Genomic DNA, 17,462 nt, shown 5'->3' with positions numbered 1-17,462 from the left:
GCCCAAAAATTCGCCACACTTTCGTTAGCCCCCATATATTTTTGAATTTACTTCAATGGAACTCTCACCATAAAAAATTGCTCAGTCAATAAAATGTACCAGAACAATAAAATTTCACCTAAGATATAATTTATGCCAGGCATTAAAAAGAAAAGTGTTGGCAAACACATTGTCGTTAATTGTTGATGAGATAACCGACTAATATAAAAAAACTCCTTTTTTACAATAATATTAATAACGGCTAGATATTTCGATCGGTTGTACCACACTGTGTAAAATATATGCAAATAAAAATTGCTTCTCGCCTAGCATAGCTTATAGCGAGGACTCTGCTGTGAGCCTAACACTTTCAAAACTTATGCAAAGAAATTCTATGCATTACTTCTCGTTTGGCACGTTGATATTTAAATCCTTCTCACCCAGCACCCCAGCGGGTTAGGGGGTCAGAATATACCCGCGGTAGGTATGCCTGTCGTAAGAGGCGACTAAAATACCAGATTCAAGGGGCTGTGTAGCGCAACCCTTCAGGTTGCCAGCGCAATATACAGCTTCTCCAAATCCGATTGTCAACCTCAACTATCCGCGGCGAATCCTGTTTCACTAACAGACGAGGCTGTGGCGACCCAAGATCCTCATGGAACTTGGGGGTGGGGGGGGAGGGGTAATGGTCTGAAGGTTTAGGGCTAGCACCTTAAAGGTGCTGTGTTACCGGAGCGTACCGGATCTGTATCTGGCAAAGGACCATCACATCGATAACACTCCCAAAAGCCTTCGGGAAGCAACCTTATCACTACAACAACAACAACAGTTCCAGGAATTCCAGGACTATCGTGGTGTTAAGCCATGCAAGGTAATTGAAAACTAAGTATCTTGGCACAAGAAATATTTTAACTCGAAGACAGAAGGAAGAGATTTGATTTCGGAAGAAATATTTTGTATAAAATTATTCCCGTAGGTGCTAGCAGAATCACTGAGGCCTGGGATCAAAACTCACACTTACTGAATCTAGGCTCTGATATGAAGGTTAAACGTTAAGGGAAAGAGTATGGATCTATAAAAATAGCACTAACAAAATTGCCTAGTTTCATTTACGATTTACTGAGTTTTCCACATAGATAGTTCGGCAACACTAGAACGCAAATTTTGACCGTTTCTTACTAAAACCTAACTCCACTATACATTTTATTTCATTGCAATCAACAACATAATGCTAGAACCAAGAGCTTTGTGCCCAAAACTATGTTCACAATGTTTGGTTGGTGAAAGGCATAGACATATCCTATGTCAAAATATAGTACCATTTTTGGTTGCATGCACATATTTTTGTTTGTTCAGCTTGAATTAAAGGAAAGTTTTCACTATGTTTAGTAAAATTTCATATGGAAACATCCTAAAATTTCGATGAATTTTGGTCCCAAATTAAAACATGGTGTGGCAACCGTGTTCGCTTTACCGAAAATGTCTCACTTGTAGATACGAGGTTAACGAATAAACGGGACGATGTGTATATGCATATTATGCATGATAAGTTTCTACATAGCTATATTGTAATTTATTCTGTGAAAGTATATAATGTAAACAAATATGTATAGTAATAGGCAACACTTTTTTACTATTATCTTTACTTATTTTCGCTTACAATTCTTTATTTTTCAGTTTTGCCTTTTTCTATACAACAGCTGTTGTGTGGTTATTTCGATGTAACCACCTACTTTTGTGGGTAAAAAATTATCCGGATACTTTCGCTGGAAGAATACCAAAAGGGTGTAAAAGTTGCCACATGATATCGTTACCGTGGTGAAGAATATTGTTACCACACTAGAATCGGGGCGTAAGCGTCAAACTTTAAATACACCTCTGAAGTTGCTGCGCATAAAATGTGTACTACTAAATTTCAATACGCATTATACTCAGATGTAACTGAAATATGTGTTTTTGTTTCATCCCCTACACTAATTCTTTGTGTTCTATGTGTGTCCAGAATTCATCGCAACTGATTTAGTTATATGTTATACACAGACATACAACAGAGGGTCGTGTCTCCGCTTTTGGGTACACCCTGTAGCTGTAGATAGTTGTGTAACCACTGCCGCAAGATGGGTCTCCTAAGCATTATCTAAGCGAGGATAGGCGTTTTTTTTTTTTCACACGCAAACGTGAACGTATACGCGTGTATAAAAAAACGGCTAATATTCCAACTTTCGCTTAGCTAAAATTCCATCGCCAAAAATATGTAAAACAAAATCAAGTGCGGAGAAAAGTATGCAACACTTACCGATAACAGCCTAACCGCCTTAGCGTTCGTTGTATCACAAAATTTTTACACTTTGAAAATGACGGCTGTTGTTTGCAAGGTTGCATTCCTTTGAGTCTTCGTTTTCACCATCTGGATTAACAAAGTCATGAGCCTGGGCATTCGCGCAATTTTAGTGATGTAAATTACATAGCGCCAGCGCCAATGCGGTGCCAGCTCAATGGTAGCTCATTGACGAAATGACTCCAAGCGAATTTTTGACGATACTTAGTAGTGAGTGCGTAGTACATTTCACTTGCTCTATAGAGTGAAATGACTTTTGTGTGTCAGGCGCGAGTTTGGTGCTATTGACGCTACTGGCAATGATGACACTGAGCTGATGACTGTAGCGCTGGTAGTTCAGCTTTTGAATCAGAGAAAGAATTGATGACCCGTGTAAATTATTATGCTGCATTTGCACCAAATAAATGCTGCGGACATAACAACCGGAGTCATTTTTGAGTTGTATATTTTAGATTTAATGCACAATTAATATGGGTGTGTTCGAGCGTCCAAATAATAACAGTAGTATTGCTAAAGTGCTGCGAAAATTGCGAAAATTGCCACATATGCTCAAATTTTCCAAGATTTTCAATTCTTGATATAACTTAAGCCAGCTTTTTTCAAATAGGTAATTGTTCCAAAAGCAAAATAAATTACAGAAAAGATTACAGAGTTAAACAGCCTTAAAAATTCAGCTATGTTGGTTATACACAGAAATACAACAGAGGGTTGTGTCTCCGCTTTTCGCTAGCGTGAAATTCACCACGTGTGACACGCGTGATTCACCACGTCTAAGTATCAGAATCCACGGTTAGATACCGGCGGGTTTGTATGGGTTTTAGCCTGTTATGCCAAAGTAAACACAAATCTTTACCGATGACTGTGTTATCGATTAATTTATCGAATTCTAACAAAGTAATATTGCATTGTTATCGGAGTTATACATGTGTGCAAAATTTCAGTTCCATCGGACACCGGGAAGTGTATCAAATTTAACATGCAAGATTTCATTAAATACAACAGCCAAGTGAAGGCAAATAAAAGCTTATAAAAAGCTTATAATAAGAATGCGTTTGCACGGAACTACAAAAATTCACCAGATTTCGTCTCGGAGTCTGGTGAAAGTTCAGTGGAACTAATAATTATTGAAGTATATTTGGTATTGTTTGTAAGGGGCACGTACGAAATTAAGTTTTAAAATTATTAATTTATTTCCCAAACATCTAAACTGATGTTGTGGTCATCGGTTATCGCAAGCGCGTTTTAATAAATACTCGATATGATTTACCTTCTCGGAATTAAAGCTGAGCATCTCTTCCAATAGGTGTGCTCCTTTTTAATGTTTCCTGCAGCTAGGCAGGACGTGTCGTCTCCAAATGGATGCTGCCAAACATATCAGTTTTTACTGAAAAGTTTTTAGTGGCAGAAATACACTAGGAGTGCTTTGCAAACCACTGCCGAGGGGGACCCAGCTGAGAGACTTTTTTTTTATTTAATTTAAAAAAATTTTCAAATTTTAATATTGGTGTTCACAGACTTTGAATTGAGGAATAAAAATTTTAGTTTCAGGATATTAAAGGTTTAGGGACAAATTGAAACAAATCTACATCAGGACGGACAAAGCGATAGCTGTTTCGATTTTACCTTGTAAATCTTTTCAAAGCCTTTTCTCCCGGGAGTGGGGTTGGAACCCGCACTCCTGAGATGATCGAACTGTTGAAAAACGTCGCTCCATTTCTATACAAAATGCTAAAGGGTGAGATATTTCGTAAAAAGAAAGTAATGCCAGTACTGCGTGATCCAAGGTTTAATAACAGGGGGACAACAGCTTGAAACCTATTTCGCCACCATCATATTAGCAATTTCTATGAAATTTTAAAAGCACTCTCTTATATAATCAAGTAAAAAATTAACTTTAAAATTTGACTTTATCAGCAGAAACTCGAAAAGTTATGAAAAAGGGCTTCACATTTTGACAAATTTTTTTGTTTTGAATTTTAACGTTTCCGAATGGAATATATGAGTGGTTTATTGGGTAAATACATACAAAATTCATAAAATATCTTAAAAAGGATTACGGAATTTTAAATAATGAAGTTTTTTTCTATATAAAAATGTTAAAAGCTTAAAATCGGTTGAAAACTTCATAAGCTATAGTCGTATTAGGCAACAATTGCCAAGTAAACTTTTCTTAGTCGTATTGATACAATTCTATTTTAATTTTTTCAAATTTTGTTTTCATGAAAATTTTAATAACTCAATCAGTTCTGAATATATATAATAAAATCAAAACTCACTGAACTCATAATTAATTTTCAATTCTTATGCAGTTAGGGTTAGTGCAGTCTGCATATAACTTAGTGCATAAAGATAGCACCAAATTTGACAAACCCTAAAAAGACGTGAAAAAAATTGGTTCATTGGAAGATGAAATCTAAACCTCTTCTTATAAGATCCAAAAAGAAACTGAGAAGCGGTATATAACCAAAAAAGTTATAGGTTCGTAAGTGTCCAAAGATACGAAAACCCGATTTTTTACCCCTAACTCACGATCTTCAAGATGTACTAGAAAAATGTTATCACTTCCCAGGTATTTTTTTAGTGTCACGCAGTGCCAATGAGCTCATGGATATTACAACAATAAAAGTTATAATAAAATAGCTTAAAAGTTTAAACAAAATCAACAATCATTAAGGGAATAAAGATTTTGTGCAAATGGTCTAGCATCATTGCGTTGCATAGCTCCCAAGCATATTTTTTACAGTACACTAACTAAATTCACATCTGTGCATTTGCTATGTCATTGCAAAAACGCAACATCAAAAACCGTAGTTTTTTTTTTTTCAATATTGAATAGAAAATCATCAACTTTCAAAACAAATATATACATATGTATATTGATATAACGTCAAATACACAAAATTCTGAACTGCCTTATTATAATTTTGCCCTATCAATGTTCCCACCTTAGTGAACAGTGAAAAATACTACATCATAAAATTAAATAAATTCAGCATAAATTTTCAGAAAGCCACCAACCTCCCTTAATTTATAAATTATAATGGCAAAGTATATACACATATAAATATTTATTAAAACATTAATCTTGCTCTTTTAGTAACTTGCTGCTTAATGCACAGCTTCATAGTTTTCTGCTTTAATCACTGTTTTCGGTTTGCGAAGCCACTTTGCACAATTGCTGCTGTGTTCGCTCTTAATTAATCGTATACGCATTTAATTAATCTCCACAAATATGCATTTAAATATGCTATGTTTATGACTTGAAATACTACATAAACCAGCAAAATCTTTATACAGGAATTCTTCGAAACAATTTTACCGTGAGTAAGTGAAGAGCTCTGGTGGTAGTAAGTACCTAAGTTGATTAGCAAAATTATGCCGGAAGGATGCTAATAAGTACGTACTACATAGGTATAACGGTATAATAAAAACAAAATACAATGGTGATGTGACAAAGAGGTTACACAAATAACAACAAACTAATTATTTAGATAGAATAAATGAAATATAGCAGCAAAAATAAATCAATAAACCATGCTTTTAATACAGACAAACAGCAGACGAAGCATAACCCTCGAGGAAGGTGATCAAATTTATAATAAACTATGTTAATAATACCACGAAATCGCTTATAAAGTGTTCAAAATACAACCAAGTGAGGTGAGCTTAAAATTATTTTAATTCACAATAGATTTTGTTGTTTGGTGTATTTAATTGGGTACGGGATAAATCGTATGTATTTTTTCAGTTCGGTCTTAGCTTAGACAATCTTTAACTTTTTGAGACAAACTATTTAGGGCATTTATATTGTGCTGTACATGCAATCTGCATTTGGAATGGCCAAAATAAGCATAATTTTGTACGGGACTGCAAATATTCATCATATTTTGTGGTTACAGTGCGTCTAAGGACATCAATTTCAATACGATACTTTACCATATCGATACCGATATTTCACACTCGATACTTTTTTGAATACACTTTTTGGCATCGGGTTCTTCTACCTCATCGCATTTGACGTATTTGCACTTTATTTCCTTCAAATTTCATCTAATCAAAACTTGCATATTTAAACTTGTTGATAGTTTAGGGAAGGGAGCAAAAAATAAGTCTTGTAATTTCACAGGGTTTTCTTTTTAATAGCTTTGATTTACTCTTGTACACTTTTTTCGAGCAAAGTAGTCTTTGACTGAATATATATATGAAGTATTCCATCCAATTTCGACCAATTTTGAACCCGACCCCTTTAGAATTGGCTGAAGGTTTTTCTTCTTTTTCTAGCTTACGAAAGACGTTTTTCAGAAGTTTTACAAATTTTTTCATCCAACTCAAAAAAAGTTATGAATTTAAAAAAAAAAACACCGTTTTTGTTTTCAAAATGCTATAACTTTTTCAAAAATTTACCGTTTGGGATCTTTTTTTTTTTTTAATTTGTTTTTAAGTGTGCTTTTCGGAAAAAATTCAAAAAAATGTTTAAAGTTTTTTTTTGTAGTTTTTCAGTTTTTCGAGATTTTTCGAATTTCGCCCTTTTTTTCTCATAAAAAACTTCAATCAATTCTGCAATCATGCCCACTAATCCCGGAGTGGACCGAGAATCTTTTTTTTTTTATTTAATTGGAAAAATACTTACATATTTTTTTTGTATTTTTTCCGAAAAGTACATTTAAAAACATATTTAAAAAAAAATGATCCCAAACGGTCTATTTTTGAAAAAGTTATAGCATTTTGAAAAAAAAAACTGTTTTCCAACTCAAAATAAGTTTTAAATATTTTGAAAAAAAACGGTGTTTTTTTTTCAAAATGCTACAACTTTTTCAAAAATTGACCGTTTGGGATCATTTTTTTTTTTTTAAATATGTTTTTAAATGTACTTTTCGGAAAAAATTGTTAAGTTTTTTTTTTCAATTAAATAAAAAAAAAAAAAAAAATTCTCGGCCCACTCCGGGATTAATGGGGATGATTGCAGAGTTGATTGAAGTTTTTTATGAGAAAAAAAGGGCTAAATTCGAAAAACTTAAAAATTACAAAAAAATAACTTTAAAAATTGTTTTGAATTTTTTCCGAAAAGTACATTTAAAAATATATTTAAAAAAAAACGATCCCAAACGGTCAATTTTTGAAAAAGTTATAGCATTTTGAAAACAAAAACGGTGTTTTTTTTTAATTCATAACTTTTTTTGAGTTGGATGAAAACGTCTTTCGTAAGCTAGAAAAAGAAGAAAAACTTTCAGCCAATTCTAAAAGGGTCGGGTTCAAAATTGGTCGAAATGGGATGGAATACTCCATATATATTTTTTTATTGCCAGCGCAATATATAGCTTCTCCAAACCCAACTGTCAACCTCACCTATCTGCGGCGAATCCTGTTTCACTAACAGACGAGGCTCTGGCGACCCCAACTTGGGGGTGGGGAGGGAGGGAATGGCCTGAAGGTTTAATGTGGCCACATAAATCGTTCCCGAGATGGTCGAGCTAGCACCTTAATGGTGCTATGGTACCGGAGCGTACCGGATCTGTATCCGGCAAAGGACTATCACATCGATAACACTCCCAAAGCCTTCGTGGAGCAACCTTATCGCTACAAAAACAACAACAACAAGTTCAATACTCAGCTCCCGAGAAGCCAGCTGATGAAGAAGTGAAATTCAGAAACATGTCCTAGTAACCATCGACTATTGTAAACTTTTTAATTTTTCTCTAATATCAATGCCAGAGACCAAATTTGGTCAAAATAAAGCTAAAACGATATTTTGTGATAGAAAGGTGTCAGACGTTACTGAAATCATCCTCGATTTTATTTTTTGGATAAAGTAGCCTAATGTGACTGTTAAAGGTTTTACTTCAGCCTCTAGTACAAAACTTTAACTATAAAAGTAATTGTTTACCAATTTTCTTATTGAAAATGACCCTGGAAGGTGTGGAGTTATATCCGTCGGTTAAACGCAAAACTGGAGCAAGAAAACATGTTTTCATTAATTTTCTCCTTTCTAACTCAATAACCATTTTCTGTCATCAAACGTTCATAGGGTTTTTGTGCTCCATGTATACATAGAATTATATTAAGAATTAACAGTTCCCCAACGGGTTAGGGGGTCAGACTATGCCCGCCGTAGGTATGCCTGTCGTAAGAGGCGAGTAAAATACCAGATTCAAGGGGTTGTGTAGCGAAACCCTTCAGGTTGCCAGCGCAATATATAGCTTCTCCAAACCCAATTATCAACCTCACCTATCCGCAACGAATCCTGTTTTAGTAACAGACGAGGCTCAGACCCCAAGCTACTCATGGAACTTGTGGGTGGGGCGGGAGAAATGGCATGAAGGTTTAATGTGGCCATATAAATCGTTCCTGAGATGGTCGGGCTAGCACCGTACCGGATCTATATCCGGCAAAGGACCATCACATCGATAACACTCCCCAAAGCATTCAGGGGGTAACCTTATCGCTACAACAACAACTAGAATTAACACCTTTTTTAGTTCTTTGAAACGACAAAAAAAGATTTATTTGAAATTTTTTTTTTGCCATGCTAATTTTTCAAATAAAAAGAAAGTCAAGTTTCCTAAAAATTATAATACGATACATTTCGTCTAGAGTTACGTTTTATTTATCATTTATCCCCTTTAAATTTAGACAACTTACATTTTTTATATTTATACCTTTATTTATATTTATTTATTTATTGTTTGTCCCCTCATTTTCGTACGAATTTTTGACCCACGAAAAAGTCTTTTTCGGTAACTTCCCGTTGAGCTGGACACTTGATACATAGAACATAGTTGAGGTCTGAGAGACATTACAATGCAAGTGAAAAAAATCCGATAGGTGGCGCACGGATCGAGATATACAGAAAATTAATTTTAAAATGGAAATTTTGCGATCGACTTTTAACTAACTTCTCGGTGATCCAGAGACTTGAAACTTAGCACATAGTTTGCGAGTCGATGGCACTACAATTCGTGGGAAATAAGATGCCGCCAGGTGGCAGACGAATCGAGATAAATAAAAATCCCTGAAAATCCCTCAAAAAACGCAGGGAATCTTGCAATCGATATTTGAGTAACTTCCCGGTGAGCTGGAGATACGAAACTTGAGGCGTAAGTCAGAACCCGGTGCCAATGCAATATTTCACCAAAAAAATTCGCTAGGTGGCACGCGGATCGAGATAGTAAGAAAACAAATTTTAATTTGGGAATCTTTCAATCCATTTTTAACTAACTTTCCGGTTACCTAGGACTTGAAACTTGGCACTTAGTTAGAGGCCTGGTGGCAATACAACTTATAGAAAACAAAGTTCCGCTAGGTGGCGCGCTAGTCAAGATAACAGCAAATCCTTTAAAAACAGGGGGAATCTTGCGATCGATTTTCGAGTAAGTTCCCGAAGAGCTAGAGGCATGAAGCTTATTCCGTAAGTCAGAACCCGGTGACAATGCAATATTTTATTAAAAAAAATTTCGCTAGGTGGCGTATGGGTCGAGATATATAGAAGACTAATTTTAAATTGGGAATCTTGCAATAGATTTTTAACTAACTTCCTGGATATCTAGATACTTGAAACCTGAAATATAGTTTAAAACTCGGCGAGAGTGCAATGCTTGATCAAAAAATTTGACCTACGTAACGCACAAGTCGAACTATTTAGAAGATTAGGCCATACCTTCATGGCTAGCCTCCTGAGTGTTGCAGGCGTTGTAGAATTCCACCTCGTTGAAGGCCCAACTCAATGCACGTCCTTGCATACTTTTAAGCGTACGCGACTTTCACCACGATTCTTTTAGACTTCCAGGCGTATGCGAATTTCACCACGATTTTCAGCTGTGCAAATTAAGTAGCTGACAAACGAGGTGAAATTCTCTGGTTATGCTTCGAGGTGGAATTCTGTTGTTTTCGCCAGTGTTGTCAGCGAAAATTCCACTAATTCTATTAAATCTTGCTATTTTGAACAAATAAATAAAAATAAGAAATTTCACTTAGGAATTACTTAAATTACTAATCAAAGTTGCAATTGCCTTTTTGTAGGCAGTACTAAAAAATTTAAAATAAAAAGATGATAAAAAATTTAAGGACTACCTTTATATAAATGGACCAAAAAATAGAAGGCAATTTTTCCTTTAATACAGACATAGTCTTGTTGAATTTTGACTAAAAAACTTTAACAATAGCTCTTGGAAAAAAATTTTGGGATTTAAAGTTATAAAGGTAGAGCGTGTGTTTAAATTTTAAATAATCAATTAGTTAATCCCAAGTACATGGTTTGCCTTAAATTGAAAGATTGCGCTCCACCTTTATAGTTTTAAATCCCAAAATTCTTACAAGAGCTATTGTTAACGTTTTTTAGTCAAAATTCAACAAGACTATGTCTGTATTAAAAGAAAAATTGCTTTCTATTTTTTTGGTCCATTTATATAAAGGTAGTCCTTAAAATTTTTTATCACCTTTTTCTTTATTTTTTTATTTTTTTATTTTTTTTTTGGTGAGAGATAAGGCTTATTTGTAGTGTAAATAAGCCCTAAAGAAGACGTTATTATTAGGCGTTTGGTGCACTTCATTTACATTAATCTAAGGTCTATCTATCAATAGTAAGACCAGTATTCCTTATTGCTCACAACCGCTTATGCCAGTTTTTGCTGGGAGTGAGCGCAGACGACAGTACACACACATGTAAACGGCAACAATGGGCGGAGATGACAACACACATGTATTTACACACCAATAGAGAGCGTACATGCCATAACATAAACAACACACACATGTATATACCTACAGCAAATACCTATGAGACACAGAAACGAAAATTAAATAAGCAACTTTTCGGGATGTTTGAAAGCAAAGATTCTAGAGCATGAGAGAAAAATAATGACAAACGAAATTAATAATATAATAATAATAACTCGATTCAATTAATAATAATGATTTAGTTTAATTTTAACATGTATAAGTGAAGTACGCAAACATGTAAATTGTAGAGTTCTAGTACCATTTTCGTGGTATATAAAGAATATTTTGATTTACGGAATATTGGAGCTTATTTATTTGGTAGTTCAGTGATCCTCACCTATAACGGAAAGCAAAGAATAATCGAGAATTCTTAAAATTCATAACGGTATCATAAATTTACTACCGAGACTTTAAGTGTACAATCTTTTTTCATTCGATATTATCCGGTGCTCGTTAAATGACGAGCAATAGCGGTAATATCTATACTTTGCATTCGATATTGTATTTTCGTAACAGTGCTTAGTTAGCATTATACTCTGTTTAGTGTAATTTTTCTAAATAAATTCAAAGGTGAATGAATCCAACTCCTCAAACAAAAGAGTAACCCTTAAAAGTGAATCTGTCTAAATACGAGTACATGAAGTTAATATCTTTGTGTTGCCATCAAATCGATCACCTTTTCTTGGAAAATTGTAAAGTGGCACGTTGACATTGTGCAGTTACAATCTGTGCATACTTGTCAAATATAGTGGTTTACATTTCTAAAAAAAAAACAAAAAAAAATATACATAAGGACATACTTTCATACCCCGACGATTGAGCAAAGCCAAGATACGAGTATAACTGAATAAATGAATTGTCATGCACCAAGGAATGAAGGGTCACAGATAATACTGGGTTAAATAAAATTGAATTGAGAAAATATACAATCATATTACCAAGACAGCAAACAAAAAAACAACAATAAACACAAAGCGCACCTGACATAACAGCAACAAATGATGACTGCATACACATACATACATTCAATCAAACGTACATATACATAAATATATTTGTCTGGATTCAGCAAATCATCCTCACTCTTGAACTCTTACATCTCTAGCTAACCCGATTCGTAAGATACTTGTAGTTGACACGAACTGTTTTTATGTAATTCAATTTATGTCAACGTAAAATTGACATCAAAAGAAGGGGGACACTCAATTTTTTTGCAAACTAATAAAGATAAGTAGGTAAATAGAATGCTGTCGTCGACAAAAATTATTTGTAATTGGATTTCTAGATATTTTGTTTTACTTATTTATAAAAGAGGATTTAAAGTTTTAGTGGAACTTTATTTAAGATGAATAAAAAGAGGATTTGAGTGGTAATTTTTCATTTCTATTTCGAATACTTGCTATTAGATGTATGAAATAAATATAACATTTATGATCACTATTGAAGGTTTCTCAGCAAATAGCGCTTGTGATAATTTCTAAGGTCATAATTTCGGTACACTTCTTGATGAGTCCAACACTTCTTATTCTTCAGCTGTACGAACTTAATAAGTATATCATCTCTTATTCACGAAAAGTATGAAAATGACAAAGAATCTATCAAAGACAATGAAAAAAAAAAAATTACAAATTAAAACAGCAACTAAAAGATAACACAAATTTATTAAAACTTGTAAATCTAAAATATGCTGTTTTCCTTTTAAATCACTCATTACAGTACAATATCAAGAAAAAAGAAGAAATCGTAGAAGCCATGCCTCAAGAAGAACCTAATCCGCTGATGCGAAAGAAGAAGACACCCGAAGAGTTAGCTGCCGAAGCGGAACAGGAAGAGCTGGACGATTTTACAAGTAAGTTGCAAAGTTTATGATAAATTATTATCTTTTCCGCATTTTTTTAACATCGCATTAAAAAAAAAAAACTATGAAATTTTAATACTAAAAAAACCGTGTTGAATTTTAACGCACAATAATAACAAGTAAAATTCTTTATGAAACACAACCCGAAAAAAGTATAACAAAACTACTAAAACCTTCGACTATTCTACACAACTTTCTACTACTACTTCTAATATACTACACATGTATAAATTTAAGACATAAATACTAATACTACAAAACTACTACTAATGCTATTTATTACATGTCTTACACTTCAATGTTAGCGCTAGTTTTGATGTGTGTGCTGCAAAATAGTTCTTATTTCATGCTTTTTTGTTTTTTAGTTTTGATGTCGTGGATTTTTGTGTTTTTTTTTTTTTCTTTTTGTTTTGTTCTAAAAAAACTATGTAATTAAGATTTTTTTTAACTGTATATAAACCTAAAACATGAAGAAATTAATTCACATATATTTTCCAACACGAGCAAAAAATCTAAATATTGCAGGATAGACTACGTTTAGTAAAAACGCTAGAAAAAAAATCACATTTGTATACACAAACGTAGTAGGCTTAACGGTTAAACTATTTAATTACCTAAGAGCTCGAGAAGCATTAAAAATAATTAACCAATAAACCAATCATAAACGACGATAATTGCTTGTGGAACAACGCAGCCATGGAATATTTAATATGTTAGATGTTGAAAGACTTCGCTGAATGGGGTGTAGTAAAAAAACTCATCGTAGTCACGTAGGCTAATCGACGTTATTACAAAAAAAAAGTATACAAAAATTATTTATATAGAATTATATACACTCGTAAGAAAAATAATGCTTTTTTCACTTAGAAAGCAAATTTGAACTTATTTTTTATAAAAGTATATACAAATATGTAATAGATAAGGCTGGGTGGACTGACTCTCCACTCAATAACTTATCTGAAAAACCTTTTCAGGACCAGGACCAGGACCTATAAAATATCTACGTTCTCTTGGCAAATACTAGAAGATTCCTAGGACCTATGCTACTTGCTGCTTCTAGATTTGATAGCAGTGTCGCTCCTAATAGATGAGGCTTTAGTCTTGGTAGCGCAGGGCATGCGCATAAAACGTGCTCGATTGTTCCCTTCTCCACCCACACTTCCCAAAAGGCGTAATCAAAAAATAAGTGACGCTAGAAGGCAGTGTTTAGTCAAAATACCCATTATGAGCATCGAGTCCCCTCTTTTCAATTATAGGAGTAGCTTTTTTAGTTTAAGGTTGTAAGACCTGCAAATGATCTTCGACATTTTGCAGCCCCGCGCTCAGTCCACGCCTCTCCCGCTTAGTCAATCACGGTAGGGTTTCGCCTTCTCTTAATCTGGCCCAATCTTATTGGAATGTACATTGGAACGTACAAGCTTCAAGCGATGCGATCGTTTAGCTAGCTCATCCGATTTTTCATTTCCATCTTTTAGATGTATATTTTTCCCTCTCCCGATTCTTTCCAGGGACAGCTTAATATCTAACATACTTTTATATGTTGTATTTTGAGAGATTAAAACCTTCATCGGTGCTTGGTTGTCAGTGTAAAAATTTATGAGGCTGCAGTTTAACCCATTTTCCACCAGTGACACCAGTTTTTCACCTATGTTGGACTTTATAAAGACATCTATCAGCCTTTGAAAGGTTTTGAGCAGAAATGATGTTAAGCTAATAAGTCTGTAATCTCTAACAAAAAAAATATAAGGCGCGATTATCCCCCCCCCCCCCCACGAATAGATTTTAGGCCAAGCTTCTCTTCCAATTTGCGTCGTGCTCCTTTTAATTTTTTCTAAAAATTGGTGGGACAGAACCTACATGTTTTATGTCGACTCCGAAGGGCATCTGCAAGGCAGATGAATTTTCACTGAGAATCTTTTCATGGTAGAAATATACTCGGATTGCTTGCCAAATCACTGCAGAGCGGCGATCGAGCTTAGAAAAGCTTTCTTGTAATTAAAAAAGCTAGTTTATAAAATTTTGATGTTGCTTTGCACGGGGCGTGAACCCAGGAACTTCGGTGCGGTATGCGGAGCACGCTAAAACCACACCACGGAGGCCTTTGGGATACATATAATTAATCTTCCTCGCCTTGGTAGGAAATCGATAGCAGCAGTTCTCCAAGAATTGGGTACATGATTCAGTCTTATGTATCCAACCATTGTGTTATAAGCCATTATTTGATCGCTCCTCTCGAGGTTTGAAGCATGACAGGCAATATACCATCTGCGTCAGGCATATTAAGCGTAGCTACAGGTTCAATGCCCATTCGATCTTGGTATCATTCACCAAGCCCACCACTACCCGCTTCGCGTTGGAAGTATTGGTGTTGTCTGCTGGCTCTTCTGCATTATATCGGGATGGGAAATGTATTTCGAGAAGCGCTTCAAGAAACTCTTCACTACGGCGTGACTATTTCCCGTTCTCTTTCTTTATTAGTCTCTGAACTATATTTCTCCAAGCCGAGGCTTTCGTCAACCGCACTGTTTTGCTTAAGTACTCGAATTACGTCATAAAAATTGCCCCTGAGGCTGTCTTCGCCCTGTGGACTTTGCGCTTGTAGCTCGCCAACAGACCCTGGTACTCGTCCCTGCTGATTTCGTTTTCTGCGACCTTTTCCAGCTTGAACATTTATTTCACCTGTCTCCTAAGAAGACTCAGCTCCTTTCTCTATAATGACTTAGCTTTTCCGCTGAATCTTCTTAGGTGAAAAGCTCTATTGTATCCAGTTATAAGCGTCTCTGAAAGGAAGCTATTCACTGCTACAACAACATAGGAAGTTATTGGATTCCTCCAGTTCTTCTAAAGTGGCAATTTCTTTGGGTTGCCCCAGTTTCGTTTCTAAATATTCCTTGAACTTTCTCCAGGCCGTTGTTCTACAGTTTCTAAATGTTTTCCCTTCTCTACCCTCTTTTGCGGAGTGCTGAAGCTAACATACGCTTGGTCTGAGAAAAATTACCTATCAAGGACTCTCCAATCATACCTTGCTATAGCGCATTTAGAGCTAAATGTAATATCAAGAGCCTTGTTGGATGTGGGACCAACATACATACTGACACTAGACCTGTTAGTTATCTGCAAATTGCTTTGCAGAATGTAATAAAATAGAAAGTCGCTCCAATAATTCATAGTTACACACTCAGAAAAATTCTAGAAATTCTTAGTGAAAATTTTACTGAAGATTCTTATATCGAATTTTATCAAATTTTGTGTAAGATCTTGCAAATTAGTTTATATTGCTTGTATTACATATTTGTACATGTTTTTTAAAGAAAATAGCGAACACTATTTTTCTTAACCTAAATGTTTTGAAAAAAGCAGAAAGTCTTTGTGCCAATCCTTTTTTCCGTGAGTGTACAGTATGCACGTATGAGCGAACATCGTCAAAGTAGTAATATGTCTCATATACCCCGTAGTTTAAATTATTTATTATTCCGCGCTCAAAATTATCCTTTGATGATCGTCAATATGTATGTGTGTGTATACCAAAACGTGTCATCGATTGCTTCAATTTAATATTCCTTCTACTCTTGGCTAACAAATTAACTAGTTACGTATGCAGGTCATCTAAATAAAACGAAGTCAACACAACCCACATACAAAAAAGGAAACAACATAGCAACGATAAAGTATTGAATAACCAATCAATCCTTTCGAAGTAGTAAAAAAGTGCTTTTTGTTAGCTTTACAACTTTTCAGTTTATACAGTAAACTTTCATTTAAACGCTAAACTCTTTTCGTGTGTTATTCTACGTTAGTTTGATAACTTTTTTCATTTCTTTATCACTTTTTTTACTATAATCTTATTTTTTTACTCTCTACTTTACCAATTCACTTAAAACCAAAAAGAAAAAAGAAAAAAGTTAGACAGAAAATAACAACATTCACTCAATTAACAACCAACTAATAATAACAAATTAAAAATAAAAACTAAATAACACTAAAGGCAACTGGTGTAATATTATATTTATAAACAAACTAATACACACACGTAAAATGAAATCACGAAAATGGTTGTTTTTAAAACGGTTAACGGTTAATAAGTTGTTACGTTATTTCATTTCATTTATTAAAAGAAATATATATTAGTACAATAAGATCATGTACGATCTTTTATAGTACAACAGATATTAAATAACAGCATAATAATAAAACATTCAAGTTTTAAATTTAACACATTAACCTAACATATTTAAGGTATATAAAATAATATATGATGGAAACCAAAACAGATTCATAACAGAATATGCTCACTACAATTCATAAAGAAAAAAAAAGTTTAACGTTACCAAATATTCGCTCCCAACGCTTACGAACGCTTACGAAAAACAATTAAACAAATAAAAATGAACTTAGTATTAAAATCGGTTATATCTAAATATACGGTAAGCCATTTTCGGAAACAGAATTGCTAGTTGGGTACCAGAATACTTAAGATAATAATAATAATAATTGACTAGAAGATATGTAGGTAAACTCAGTTTCAAGTCAAGACATTCATTGACGAAAGAACGAATATATAACATTCTTAAA

General features: G+C 34.2%; 1 protein-coding gene across 10 annotated transcripts in view; it reads left to right on the top strand.

Moving 5' to 3' along the window:
- The window catches only part of cpx (complexin), an 818,351-nt gene that overhangs the window by 762,842 nt on the left and 38,047 nt on the right, over window positions 1–17,462 (top strand). For all 10 annotated transcript variants that reach the window (XM_067760772.1, XM_067760773.1, XM_067760776.1 and 7 more), the window contains one exon: window positions 12,749–12,881. In XM_067760772.1, coding sequence (XP_067616873.1) covers window positions 12,749–12,881 — 133 coding nt within the window. The remainder of the gene's footprint in view (window positions 1–12,748; window positions 12,882–17,462) is intronic.

This window comes from Eurosta solidaginis, chromosome 1, assembly GCF_040869045.1.
Source record: "Eurosta solidaginis isolate ZX-2024a chromosome 1, ASM4086904v1, whole genome shotgun sequence".
NCBI lineage: Eukaryota > Metazoa > Arthropoda > Insecta > Diptera > Tephritidae > Eurosta > Eurosta solidaginis.
Note: the sequence above shows the minus strand (reverse complement) of the source record. Positions and strands in the feature narration are given on the sequence as shown.